This window comes from Polypterus senegalus, chromosome 15 (genome assembly GCF_016835505.1).
Source record: "Polypterus senegalus isolate Bchr_013 chromosome 15, ASM1683550v1, whole genome shotgun sequence".
Classification (NCBI taxonomy): Eukaryota; Metazoa; Chordata; class Cladistia; order Polypteriformes; family Polypteridae; genus Polypterus; species Polypterus senegalus.
The window spans coordinates 36,786,505-36,800,661 of record NC_053168.1 but is presented as its reverse complement, the minus strand read 5'-3'; the positions used below and the strand labels follow the sequence as shown (position 1 = coordinate 36,800,661).

At 40.3% G+C, this 14,157-nt stretch overlaps 1 protein-coding gene across 2 annotated transcripts in view; it reads left to right on the top strand.

The window, feature by feature from the left end:
• Positions 1 to 5,570: 5,570 nt before the first annotated feature.
• Positions 5,571 to 14,157, top strand: part of LOC120515878 (fatty acid 2-hydroxylase-like) — a 57,405-nt gene continuing 48,818 nt past the window's right edge. Inside the window, exon 1 of one of the 2 annotated variants that reach the window (XM_039737232.1) lies at positions 5,571 to 6,033. In XM_039737232.1, the coding sequence (XP_039593166.1) occupies positions 5,584 to 6,033 (450 nt within the window). In that variant the 5' untranslated portion in view covers positions 5,571 to 5,583. Of the gene's footprint in view, positions 6,055 to 14,157 lie in introns of both variants that reach the window. The other variant, XM_039737231.1, reaches the window with a different exon arrangement.

Genomic DNA, 14,157 nt, shown 5'->3' with positions numbered 1-14,157 from the left:
TCGATAATCCATAATGACAAATCAAAACACATTTTCAGAAAATGTATTCAACTCTATTAGAAATTAAAAACTGAAATCCCTCATTAATGTATGTATCATTATGATAGTAGAGAGTTCCCAAGCCTACATTTATGAAAAATTCCAAAATTGCCCACTAGAAGGAGAAAACTGTCAAACCCAGTTAATAATATTGGCAAATATGGTTTCTTTATTAAAAAAAATATTTATTTTTCACAAAAATGCTATGAATAAAAAGTAAGTGCAGTGGAGCACAAAAGACAAAAAGGAGATGTCTAAAACACAAGGCAATCTAAGCGAACAAAATCCCAACACAGAATCCAGAAAGTGAAGCCACAAACACGCCATGAAATCAAAAATAAATCACAAAAAGCACAAGAAAATCTCAAAGAAACACTTACCAACTCCCAAGTGCATTTGAATGAGCCACAAGGGACTGTAGGCTGCCTCTGCCTTTATAGGGCTGAGGGCAGTCCTTTGTGGTGATGGGCTGGTGGCTCTGCCTCTTAGGGATCCACCCACAAAACACATGGCACATAACACAAGATACATAAACACAAATAAACTAAAGAGTCAATCTACTATATAATGAAACTCTAAGATCTGTGTGTGTATCCTGTCCCTTAGAGCACTATGATTGGTCAGTATGGCTTTGGTGACACAATCAAAAGAGCAAAATCAAGTGTTACATACATGAGGATGAGACACAACATAGGAGGCATGGTGAAAGAGTTGCCTTCAAAGACCGGTTGTTTAAAAGTGGACAGGAGGCAAGAGTCAGGTCAGGTCAGGTTGGAGAGCATGCAATAGTAAAGCGTGTTGCCAGACCCACCACACAACAAAACAGCTTAGGATCCCAGTTGGCGCACCCCCCAGACAGATACGGGGTCCACTCCTACCCTCTGGAAATAACTATCTATCTGCCGCAGCCAGGTGTTACATGGGCGTCCCGTGGACTGTTCCAGCCACTCGGGTTCTCAGCAATAAGGATTCTGTGAGACGGACCACCCTTGGTGAATCATGCTACATGTGGTTGTAGTGCCATAACTTATGCTCCCTCATAATGCAGGTAATGTGCATCATTTTGACTCTGTAAGCAACTGCTTGTTTGACACAAGGTCAAACCAGCACTACCCAAGGATAATCCAAAGTGACACAGAACCAAAGGAGTCCAGTCCAGTCTCAGGTCACTGGATAGCATCCATGTCTCATAACCATATACCAAAACATGAAGCACCAGGACTCTGAAGTCTTGGACCTTTGTCCTTTTGCAAAGATATTGAGAGTGCCACAAACCCCTTTTCAGTGACCTCATGACCCCCCACGCTCTCTCAATCTATTTGATGACTTCATGGGAAAAGTCACCAGAGACGTGAATGTTGCTACCGAGGTAAGTAAACGTTTGACATGGCCGACTCTCACTCATCACAGAGATCAAGAGATCATTAAAGACCTGGATCTTGGTTTTTATCCAGGGCACTTGCAAGCCCAGACCCTCTGACTCCTCACTTAGTCTCTTGAGAACCCCGATCAGAGTCTCCATTGACTCCACAAAGATCACAGCATCGTCTGTAAAGTCAAGATCACTGAATCTTTCTTCACCAACAGACGCCCCACAGCTGCTGGACCCCATGACCCTGCCCAAATTACTAAATACAGAATAATACACATACAAACTGTCACGCATGTGCTTTGGAAAATCTCCTTATGGGCTCTGTCGAGGTACGTAACAGGATGTGAGGGGGTGCTATCACTAACATTGTCCTTATCTCCCTGCAGCACAAAGAAAAACGCTAAGTGAGGGCACCTAGCTAGCCCTGCCCCTTCTAGTTCCCCGGCCATAAAAACCCTGGCTGGAGCTCCTGCACAAACTGACCTTAATCCACAGCTAGAGCCGAGCCTTATAATTTGTTGTTGGAAGCCTGACCACAAGGGCAATAATGCCTGTGAACAAATCAGCTCTGGTACAGACAGACTCACAAGTCCCCAAAGCACACACTGTTTATTTTTCTTCTTATTTCCAGCTCCACATACAATGCCCACAATGCTCTCACAAATAATATTCAGTCCTTTTCTCTTTCTCTATTCTTCTCTTCCGCCACCTCCACTCCTCCCGCACAAACTCTGTCCTCTGCCTCCTGACATCTTCCAGCATTACTTCCGGGTGTGGTGGAAGTGCTGCTTGGGAACTCAGATCTTCTTCTGGCAGCATTTCCGGGTGTGGTGGAAGTGCTGCAGACGAAGGCTGTGAAGCTGTCTAAGGTCCCCCTGTCAGTGGCCATGGGCTCCAGCAGGGTTGAACTTCCAAGCTTCAAGCCCATGGCCCTGATGCCATTTAGGGGGGCTGTCCTCTAGTGTTCCGGGGGAGGTACTACTGTTGACATGTTCTCTCCCCCGGTCCTCTCATCAGAAAGACGTCCTGACTGGGCAAGGCCCCCAGCCACATTGCCTCTCCATCAGCTGAGGCTTGTAGGGCGAAGCGGCCCGTCATGCGAGGGCTGTCTCTCGAGAAGGAGCGCCAATAAAGCCCAGTCCATGGTTCTGCCCAGAAAAACAAATGCAAGAAGCTCTGTTTGTAATCTAATCTAACAGTTCATGCTAGCAGGCTTAATTAACACTCTGTTTTACAGGTATAGCTAAGAAAGTTCTATTTCATGTTAACTTACAGGAGGTAAAAGACTATATCATAATCTAAGTAACTATGAAAAACTGACATTCTATTGAAATTAAACAGACACTTAAGTGGATTTAACATTAACATTAACTTTCTAAGATTGACTTTAACACTACCTGTCTATTCATTAGATAGCACCTTTCCTATCTATCTATCTATCTATCTATCTATCTATCTATCTATCTATCTATCTATCTATCTATCTATCTATCTTTCTAAAAGGGTCAACATTTAAAAAAATAACATTTGCTTTCTTATCTTAACCCACTATACATAAATACCTGGGCAGTGCCAGGTATCTCAGCCAGTACTTTATATGCAGGAAAAATAAAAAAAATAAAAAATAAAATGAAGATAAAGTGCATTTGCTGATATTCAGTCTCTAGTAACTGACTAGTGTCCCACCCAGTTTTGGTTCCTGATGCTGTCAGAAAAGGCCCCAATTCTACAACCATATGGTTTAAGATACAGGATGTGTGGACATATATGTCCAAGGCAACATATAAGTCATATGTCATGAACTGAAACATTTAAGAAGTTTGTAACACTATATACACCAAATTAGTTGTAGATGGAGATATGGTACAGTATATTCTGTGTTTGAAAACCACCAAGAACTAGATGGGATGTGAAAAATGTTGATAGTGTTCCCATTAGAACATGAGAACATTAGGAAACTGTGACAAGAACAGGCCATTTAGCACAATATGCTCATCCAATCTATTCACCAAGATTGTCCAGAGTAACATCAAGTAGAGATCTGAAGATCCGTAAAGTCTTGCTCTCCACCACAATACGTAGTAATTTATTCCATGTGCCTCTTATTCTTTGCTTGAAGAAAAACTTTCTAACATTTGTACAATGTCTGCCCTTAACAAGTTTCTAACTGTAGTTTCCATGTTCTTGCTGCAAAATGTATTTTAAAGTAATGACTGGAATCAATTCTAGTAATTCCTTTCATAATTTTAAAAACCTCAGTCATTTCCCCTTTTAATCTCCATTTGCTTAAACTGACAAGATTCAACTCCTTCAATCTCTCCTCATAGCTCATACCTCTTACTGCTGTAATCACCCCAGTTGTTCTACCGAGGACTTTCTCTACCACTGTCTTTTTGTGTAATATGGAAACCAAAACTACATTTATAAAACTGGTCTAACCTCCCTTGACTTGTACTCTACACATTGTGATGTATGACCTAACATCTTGCAATTCCTCTTGAACGCTCCTGTCCACTGTCTGGATGTAGGTAGTGATGGATCCTCTATGAATTTCAGGTCCTTCTCATTAAGTGTGCTTTCAAGTTTCAAACCTCCCATTCTGTATTCAAATCTAACATTTTATTTTGTACGTGTAATATTTTACACTTACTTATATTAAATTTCACTTGCCACAAATCTGTCCAAGCTTGTATGCTGTCTAAGTCCCTTAGTAACCATTTAACTAATTCTACATTATCTGCCCTTCCATCTAGTTTGGTATCCTCTGCAAACGTAACCAGCTTTTTGATTATGTTCATGTCCAGATCATTTATGTATATGAAAAAGAGAAGCAGCAACAGCACTGATTTCTGAGAAACACTACTAACCTAATTCTGAAATATTTCCCCTCATCATAACCCACTGGTTCCTAAGTATGAACAATTTTCTGCCCACTTATAGATAACACCCTGAATTCCCCCTTCTTTTAGGTTGATCACTAACCTTGTACCATCACCCACTGCTTCCTGTGTTTAAGCCAATTCTGCGCCCATCTATACTCTACACCCTGAACTCCCACTTCATTTAGTTTGGTGTCCAACCTCTCATGTGGAAGCTCATCAAAAGCCTTCTGGAAGTTAAGATAAATAATATCATATGCCCCTCTCTATTCATATTCTTTTATTGCTTCCATCCATCCATTATCCAACCCGCTATAATCCTAACTACAAGGTCACAGGGTCTGCTGGAGCCAATCCCAGCCAACACAGGACGCAAGGCAGGAAACAAACCCTGGGCAGGGTGCCAGCCCACCGCTGTCTTTTATTGCTTCCGCTCAGAATTCCAGCATATTAATGAAATATGAATATTAATATATTAATGAAACACCATCTTCCTCATCTGAACCCATGTTAACTATTTGCGTACATCATTAACTAACTGGATTTCTGTGGCAGAAGGTATATAGCTAACGCCATTATGAAAAAAGTCAGGATTCAGTTTATTCCCATTTTTGTCGAATTTATGTCTTTTTGACAATTATTATAACAAATGGTTTCCTAAAAATAATTATTCTGAACTAATGTATACATAAGTTTGAAGGAATTCAAAATCCATTCGGACAAAGCACAAAGCAGGCAAGGCGCAGCCCTAAAAGGAACGCCAGTTCTCCGTCAAAGCTTCCTCGTGCACACATCCACACTTATTTAAAGATAAACAGGTAAAAATATAATCCAGTTCTGGTCGCTGAGTGTTGGGGCATAACCCCAAATCCATCGCAATTCGCATTAGCACTTGCAAGTACTGTAATGATTTCACTACACTGCACATGTGACAGCAATGACTCTACACACCTATTACAGTATATCTACAGTCATACCAGTCCGAATACGAATTACAGATTTTTGTATTACCTATCTGTAAAATGTAAGTTTGAATCCTAGGAGTAGACTTGTAGTAGTTTTACAGACCCCAAACCTTCTGTTTCGGATGGATGTGTCCAGAATTGTACAATATAAAACTAAATGAACGCCTTTAGCGGCTGAAGAAAAGTTGGGCGCAGTGCCCGTTGCAAAGCGCGTGAGACGCAGAGAAGCGCACTGAAGGTGACTCGAGGGGCGGGGAGATAGACAGAGAGACAGAGAGAGAGAGAGAGAGAGAGAGAGAGAGAGAGAGAGAGAGAGATAGAGATAGAGATGGGCAGCAAAGGTGACGGCGAACAGGTCAAAAGCGTCAGCTCGGAGGTGACTCGGCAAAACACGTCCGAGACGTGGAAGCTGGTGTGCCACCGTCAAGTGTCTGACGTAACTCCTTTAGTACGGCTCCAAGTTTCTGGAGAGGATGTAAGTGGTGTCCAACAAAGTGGAGCGCCTCACCATCAAAGCAGAAATGCCCTAACCTACCTGGGCAGCTACTGCATCGGGGAACTGGAAGAGAGTTGTGAAGACGATTCTCCACACCGTGCCATGCAAGAGGCGGCAGGGGTGCAGCTGAAGGCGATGCATATAACGGACCAAGAGCAGCGGGGAGAAGAGCCAAACTGCGGCGTGGAGGGAGCACAGGACAGAGGACGGAGTTTGATGTCAAACTTGGGGCACAGGACGCGGAGTGTAAACCGGCGTCTCCCTGAGGCCGAAGGCTTGCGGGTAACGAAGGATGACAACCCGGTACCGTTTTAAGTATTGCACCTGCACGCGTCTGTTCTTTTTTGTGCCTGGTTTACTTTTTTGAGTGTTAGAGCACAGGCTTCTGTACTCGTGGGATGTAAGCTATAAAGGATGTCACTTTACCAATTTATTTATTAAACAAATATTTTTTTATTAAATGCTTTGCATATTCCAAAAATATATAACATAGACATTCTTACATTTTTATATAAAGACTGAAAAAGTATAAGAGTCAATACCAAACATATTTAAAACAAATGAAGCTGAAATCCTTAACAGAACAATAGCCTTGTTTTAACTTTTTTGTTTTGTCGAGATTGCTAACTTATAAATGTAATTTTTTAATTCAGTAAATCAGTGCGTTTAGGTCACTTTATGGAAATGCTTAATGATTTAGTTTGCCAGCAGCCAATGTGCCCTGTGCAGGTCATTTCATCTTTTTCTTAAATATCGTGCAGCGAGCGCCTTTCAAAACTAGATTACAGGATGCTGCATAAAATAACTCGGGCTACTTGAAATATAAGGCGTTCAGTTAATTATTTAAATGTCACCTGTCGTTGTATTTAATTATATACATTTTATTTTTTTTTCTGTTAGGTAGCTTACTATAGTTGAAACGTTTTAAACCAAAGTGTTATCCAAGATTTTTCTTGAGTCGGGATTATGCCTTTCATCCGGTAACATTACGCATAGTTTGGATATGTGTGCAAGTGCAATCGCCTATGAATTTGAATTAAAGCGGCGCAAACGAAATATTTGTACGTGAATGCATATGTTCTATGGCAAGATGTTGAGGTTAGGTAAAGTTACCACGTTGACATGAGGAGGTTACTATTACAGAGCAGAGAGTGTTATGTTAACACCTGACTGTGTATAATATAAAAGCAGTGTTCCCATACTGTACACAGAGGGTTTAATTTGCCTGGTAGCTTCTAGTTCTACACCTACAGTATATCAGATCTAAACAAAGTCATTAATGATGTTTAGTGGTCTCTATTACCTGCTGCTTTCCATACTTTTGAGCAGACTGCAAACTTTAAATTTATTGTATGTTGTCACCTGTTTTAAGTCTGTTGAGAAACAGAATTGTTTGAATCAGTTGCACACTTGTTGAGATCAGGGAGTGGATCAAGGTTATTATAGTTTTGCCTTTTTATATTAGTTTTTATTTCTATATTTTTTCTGACCTTTCTTGGAAATTCAGTTTAGTTTTAGTTTTCCTTCATTGTGTATTTTAGTTTTAGTTTAGTTTTTATTTCACAAATGTATTTCTATTTTATTTTTATATATATAAGTTTCAGTTTTAGTTTTATTAATTATGGTATGGAGCGCCTACGGAGTTACTTTTGTGTCACAATCAGACAGAACTGCACACTTAACAGATTTGGATACGAGTTTAATGTTAGTGGAAGCTTACTACACTGCCTAGTTTACTATCTGGTTTTGTTTTTGTCTAATAAAAACAAACATAATCAAAACTAGACATTGAATATGAACAATTTTACACAATTTTATAATTTTTTAAATATTTTCTCATGAAAATCACAAGGGCTTAGGAAGAACAGGACTCTTAGGCTTGAGTCAGTGTGCAGACCCCACCGAGCTGTATTGAGGGAAACAAAGAACAACAAGCATGTAGTGTCAAGGTTAGGGGTGGTAAGTCTTGAATAGCCCACCATAAGAACAGTAAACCCATAATGAGCAGAGCAGGAGCAGGTAATAGGAGTATGGACAGGCACAAAACAACAAAGACAGCGTCTGAGAGTAAGAAAACATATACATTATCTAAACCTGTTTATCTAGAGTAGGATTGCAGAACTTACAAGGGTTAAAGACTAACGGCAAGAATATTCATTCAAAAACTAAAACTAAAAATATTTTAGTAAATGATTATTTTATTTCAGTTTGCCTTTCCAGCTACTTTAATAGTTTTGTTTAGTTTTAGTTTTTAATTTTGGTTTTGTTAATTATTTTATTTCAGTTTACGAAAATGTTTTTTTAATAATAGTTTCAGTTTTGATTTTAGTTCTTGTTAACTATAATAACCTTGGAGTGGATTGGGCTCTACCAGCCCCGTCACCTTACCTAATAAAGTAAATTTAACAGCAAAAACAAAAGAAAAATGGGTTTAATTTGACGGAATCTGAGTTAATTTAACATGCTTCTTGATTTTCTAAACAAGCTTCTTCTAATATGCAAGGAACAGAACTGTGGGATTGTAGATTATAGCAGCAGGGCATACACAGCCGTCTGAGCAACCTTTTTAAAGTCCAAATAGAATCAGGACATTCACCTCAGAGGCCATGAGAAGAATTTGTGAACTCTCTCAAACTCTGAAAGATTAATACATGAGTGGTCCATAAAATACGATTGATTTTTTTAAGGAGTAATAATAAATAAGGAATGTTTGGGGGGATCGAACCAGTAGCTCACACACAATTGAAAGTTGTCACAATTTAATGTAATTGTTTAAATGTTCAAGGTCAACAGTGACTCTTAGATTTAGTAACTGATTAAGCGTTCTTTAATAGCAAGAATAACCTTCACCAAAAACTTCTTATAGTTGCCGAACAGGGGCCTCATTTATAAAGCTTGTTTATGTACAAAAAGAGGTTTGAAATGTGTGTATATAACTTTCCACGCAAATGTTGGGATAAACTGGGAAGTGACGACACCCTTGATCAAGTAGAGAAATGCAGCAAACCAGCAAAAGGCAACTAGCATGCATAATAATTCATATCACAAAGTCGTTATTATTATTATGAGCATTGATGTGACAAACATATTACACCTCAGACGTGTTGTATGTGATGTTCAGACTGCATTTTAGTTGCCCTTTAAATGGGGTCAATGCTGTGTATCTGCACCAGTGAACTTTTTTGGTTATTCGTCAGTTTATATTGACTATCTGTTGTCAATTCTCAGGTGACTGACTGACGCATGACGAATATCTCAGACATGTTCATCTCCATTTTGCCTGCTATGCTGGAAACCATTAACCCACAGACAAAGTGCTACATCCAGTTTTCGCATGGTGTGGGTGTGCATACATAAGACATAACATGTTTTTGCCAACAAAAAAGGCAATTTATACCTGTGTATGGTTCTCCTAACATATTCAGAGCAATTTAGTGCTCTCATATTGCAATAAGGGAACCTAATGAGAATGAAGTTACTTTTGTTAAGAGTGAGCAGTTTCATTGCATTAATGCACAAGTTATCTGTAATGCCAAGATGTGGCTGAGAAATGCTGTGTCTCCATGGTCTGGGTTAGCCTCTGATTAATTTATTTTGTGGCAAAGTAGTTTTGGCAGGTGGGAAGGTTCTGTTTGTGATGGCTGGCGTGTTGGTAAGGTAACTGGCTGAACCCTCAGTGCTTCATATGGTCTGTACTATTCATTGTAACAGCAATCACATCATTACATATGCCAGGTAATAATGGATAACTGCTCAGACGCTGGTGCCTTCTGCCTTTTTCGAAACCCCAGAACACAGAGGAAAGGCGCTATAATGCCATGCATAATCTTGTGTTCTTAGTTGTGGAGCACAGCCTGATACTCTTGAATGCAGGTGGGGTGGTCTTGATGCCTCAGGAAGTTCTGTGGCATTGTGATTGCATATGTATTAGGTTGATTAGCATGCTGCATAAAGTATATGGATATTTCAGGGCAGCGCGCGACATGAGTTCACATATGCATACTTACAAGATAATCTGATTTTTAAACTGTAGATTGCGTAGAAATGTGCGTATGTCAGGTTTTATAAATCAAAAAATTTTTGGCTTATGCATTTTCCTGTTTTTTAGTGTGCGCATGTTTTAACACTTGAATCCACGCAGAGTTTTATAAATGAGAACCCAGAGCTGGACATCGTTTATTAGGTGTTTTGTCCGATTCATATTTACAGAACTCTTTCATTTCATTTATAATTCCAAAATATCTTGCAATATGTTGCTTTAAGCATGTCAAAGCATTTCAGTTGGACTGAGGTCAAGACTCTGACTTTGCCATTTTCAAAATGTGGAATTGTTTTGATTAAAATACCCTGCTGCTGATTTATTTCCAATTTTCCCACCCACATATTATAGACAAACTGTTATTCTCCTCTGGAATTTCTTGATAAAACCAGGAATCTTTGGTTTTCTTAATGACAGCAAATTACCCAGGCCAAAATGGCAAAACAGCCCCTCACCACGATGCTCACTCCACTAGTCTTCACAGCAGAGAATAGGTTTCAGTGCTGATATGCAATGTCATGTTTTATTTAGACATAATATTGTGTATTTACCCAAGAGCTCGTCTGATCCTTCTATAGAATTATGTTGCATTATTGTTGTGATGTTTAGCAAACTTGAAAACTAAAAAGGGGCCTCAAAGGTTTTTCTTTTTTTTTGGAGAACTGTAGTTTCGTTCTTTTCAGGGCACTTCAAACCCATACCTGAATGGAACACTAATCTCTCCACGCAAATAAGCCCATTTTCTAGAGAGCTCCACACTTTTTCCATCCTTTTCCTTGAACATTGAAAAAATATACATCAAACCTTCCATCTTCCAAACTCGCTTATCTAGAGACTCATGGGGTAGCTGGAGCTTATTCAGGCAAGTGTTAAGTACAAAACTGAAATATCATCTGGATATGGGAAGAACATGCAAGCTGCAAGCAGGGAGCGCCCGGGACACAAACCCTGGTCTCCTTGCTGCGACTCAGTGGCTCTAACATTATGCCACCATATCGCCCCATTTAAACCATAAGTCTATTAAAATATGACAATGTATGCTGTTTTTGTTTAACCAGTTTTTTTCAAATGGTCAGTCTTTATCTGTTTATAATTAAGATTAAAATCGGAAAGATCTGATCACATTTCAGCAGCCATTTAAGAAGATACTCAGAAAATGCCTAAGGCAACATATTGTGTATATTGTAATCAAAAAGTTCTAATATGAAATTGAACAGATTTAGTATATTATACTACAAATGCCTAAAATACTCCAAAATACTCAATGATTACAAATATCTTTAGAAGAAGAAATATTTTTGAGAAACTCTACTGTTTCTGCAGTTATGATGCTTGTATATATTTTAATATTTCTGTGTGTGTGTATGTATATATATATATATATATATACTGTATATATATATATATACTGCTCAAAAAAATTAAAGGAACACTTTTTAATCAGAGTATAGTATCAAGTCAATGAAACTTATAGGATATTAATCTGGTCAGTTAAGTAGCAGAGGGGGCTGTTAATCAGTTTCTTTGGTGTTAATGGAATTAACAACAGATGCACTAGAGGGGCAACAATGAGATGACCCCCAAAACAGGAATGGTTTAACAGGTGGAGGCCACTGACATTTTTCCCTCCTCATCTTTTCTGACTGTTTCTTCACTAGTTTTGCATTTGGCTACAGTCAGTGTCACTAGTGGTAGCATGAGGCGATACCTGGACCCTACAGAGATTGCACAGGTAGTCCAACTTCTCCAGGATGGCACATCAATACGTGTCATTGCCAGAAGGTTTGCTGTGTCTCCCAGCACAGTCTCAAGGGCTTGGAGGAGATTCCAGGAGACAGGCAGTTACTCCAGGAGAGCTAGACAGGGCTGTAGAAGGTCCTTAACCCATCAGCAGGACTGGTATCTGCTCCTTTGGGCAAGGAGGAACAGGATGAGCACTGCCAGAACCCTACAAAATGACCTCCAGCAGGCCACTGGTGTGAATGTCTCTGAGAAAACAATCAGAAACAGACTTCATGAGGGTGGCCTGAGGGCCTGACACTGCCTGGCACCGTGGAGCTCAATTGTCATTTGCCATAGAATACCAGAATTGGCAGGTCCACCACTGGCACCCTGTGCTTTTCACAGTTAAGAGAAGGTTCACCCTGAGCACATGTGACAGACATGAAAGGATCTGGAGAAGCCGTGGAGAACGTTATACTGCCTGTAACATCATTCAGCATGACCGGTTTGGTGGTGGGTCAGTGATGGTCTGGGGTGTCATATCCATGGAGGGATGCACAGACCTCTACAGGCTAAACAACAGCACCTTGACTGCCATTAGGTATCAGGATGAAATCCTTGGACCCATTGTCAGACTCTGTGCTGGTACAATGGGTCTTGGGTTCCTCCTGGTGCACGACAATGCCCAGCCTCATGTGGTGAGAGTATGCAGGCAGTTCCTGGAGGATGAAGGAATTGATACCATTGACTGGCCTCCACGCTCACCTGACTTAAATCCAACAGAACACCTCTGGGACTTTATGTTTCGGTCCATACGACACCACCAGGTTACACCTCAGACTGTCCAGTAGCTCAATGATGCCCTGGTCCAGATCTGGGAGAAGATCCCCCGGGACACCATCCATCGTCTCATTAGGAGCATGCCATGATGTTGTCAGGAATGCATACAAGCACGTGGGGGCCATACAAACTACTGAGTACAATTTTGAGTTGTTGCAATGAAATTTCGGCAAAATGGACTAGCCTGCCGCATCATTTTTTCACTTTGATTTTTGGGTGTCTTTGAATTCAGTCCTCTGTAGGTTGATAATGTTCATTTCCATCAAACGATGTGGCATCCTTTCATTCCTAGCACATTACCCAGTCCATATCAGTATGGATATCCAGCAAGATTTTTTTCCCATTGAACTCTGATGTGTTGTCAAAGTGTTCCTTTAATTTTTTTGAGCAGTTTATATATTTATATAAAGTACTAACTGTGTAAGCCCATGCTGTAAAAAGCCCAGGGTCCTAGAAACTATTGAAATCGTCAGAAAAAAAACTGAAATATAGAGATGTCAGGTAATTGAAAGGGACTACTCTGGGCATCTCTATCCAAGGAGGATTCGTTTTGCCGACGTGCTCACATCGCTTGTGCATTAACGGCGGGAAGAAAAGTAAAAGGGATACCATTTTGCCAATGTTAGTGGTTAAGCGACTTTGTCTGACTTTGTCTTTCTTCGGTGGTTTCATTTTGCTGATGTGCTCGCCTCGCTTGTGTTATTAGCGGCTAAGTGAGTTTTCTGTTTCCTCGGAGGCGGAGCCCTTACCCCGACTCCACCTCTCACTTCCAGGCCGGACAGTCACACACAGTTCCACACTTAGACGTTTATATATACAGTGCATCCGGAACGTATTCACAGTGCATCACTTTTTCCACATTTTGTTATGTTACAGCCTTATTCCAAAATGGATTAAATTAATTTTTTTCCTCAGAATTCTACACACAACACCCCATAATGACAACGTGAAAAAAGTTTACTTGAGGTTTTTGCAAATTTATTAAAAATAAAAAAACTGAGAAATCACATGTACATAAGTATTCACAGCCTTTGCTCAATACTTTGTCGATGCACCTTTGTCAGCAATTACAGCCTCAAGTCTTTTTGAATATTATGCCATATTTTGTTTCTCATGGTCTGAGAGTCCTTCAGGTGCCTTTCGGCAAACTCCAGGCAGGCTGCCATGTGCCTTTTACTAAGGAGTGGCTTCCGTCTGGCCACTCTACCATACAGGCCTGATTGGTGGATCGCTGCAGAGATGGTTGTCCTTCTGGAAGGTTCTCCTCTCTCCACAGAGGACCTCTGGAGCTCTGACAGATTGACCATCGGGTTCTTGGTCACCTCCCTGACTAAGGCCCTTCACCCCCGATCGCTCAGTTTAGATGGCCGGCCAGCTCTAGGAAGAGTCCTGGTGGTTTCGAACTTCTTCCACTTACGGATGATGGAGGCCACTGTGCTCATTGGGACCTTCAAAGCAGCAGAAATTTTTGTGTAACCTTCCCCAGATTTGTGTCTAGAGACAATCCTGTCTCGGAGGTCAACAGACAATTCCTTTGACTTCATGCTTGGTTTGTGCTCTGACATGAACTGTCAACTGTGGGACCTTATATAGACAGGTGTGTGCCTATCCAAATCATGTCCAATTAACTGAATTTACCACAGGTGGACTCCAATGAAGCTGCAGAAACATCTCAAGGATGATCAGGGGAAACAGGATGCACCTGAGCTCAATTTTGAGCTTCATGGCAAAGGCTGTGAATACTTATGTACATGTGCTTTCTCAATTTTTTTACTTTTAATAAATTTGCAAATATCTCACCTAAA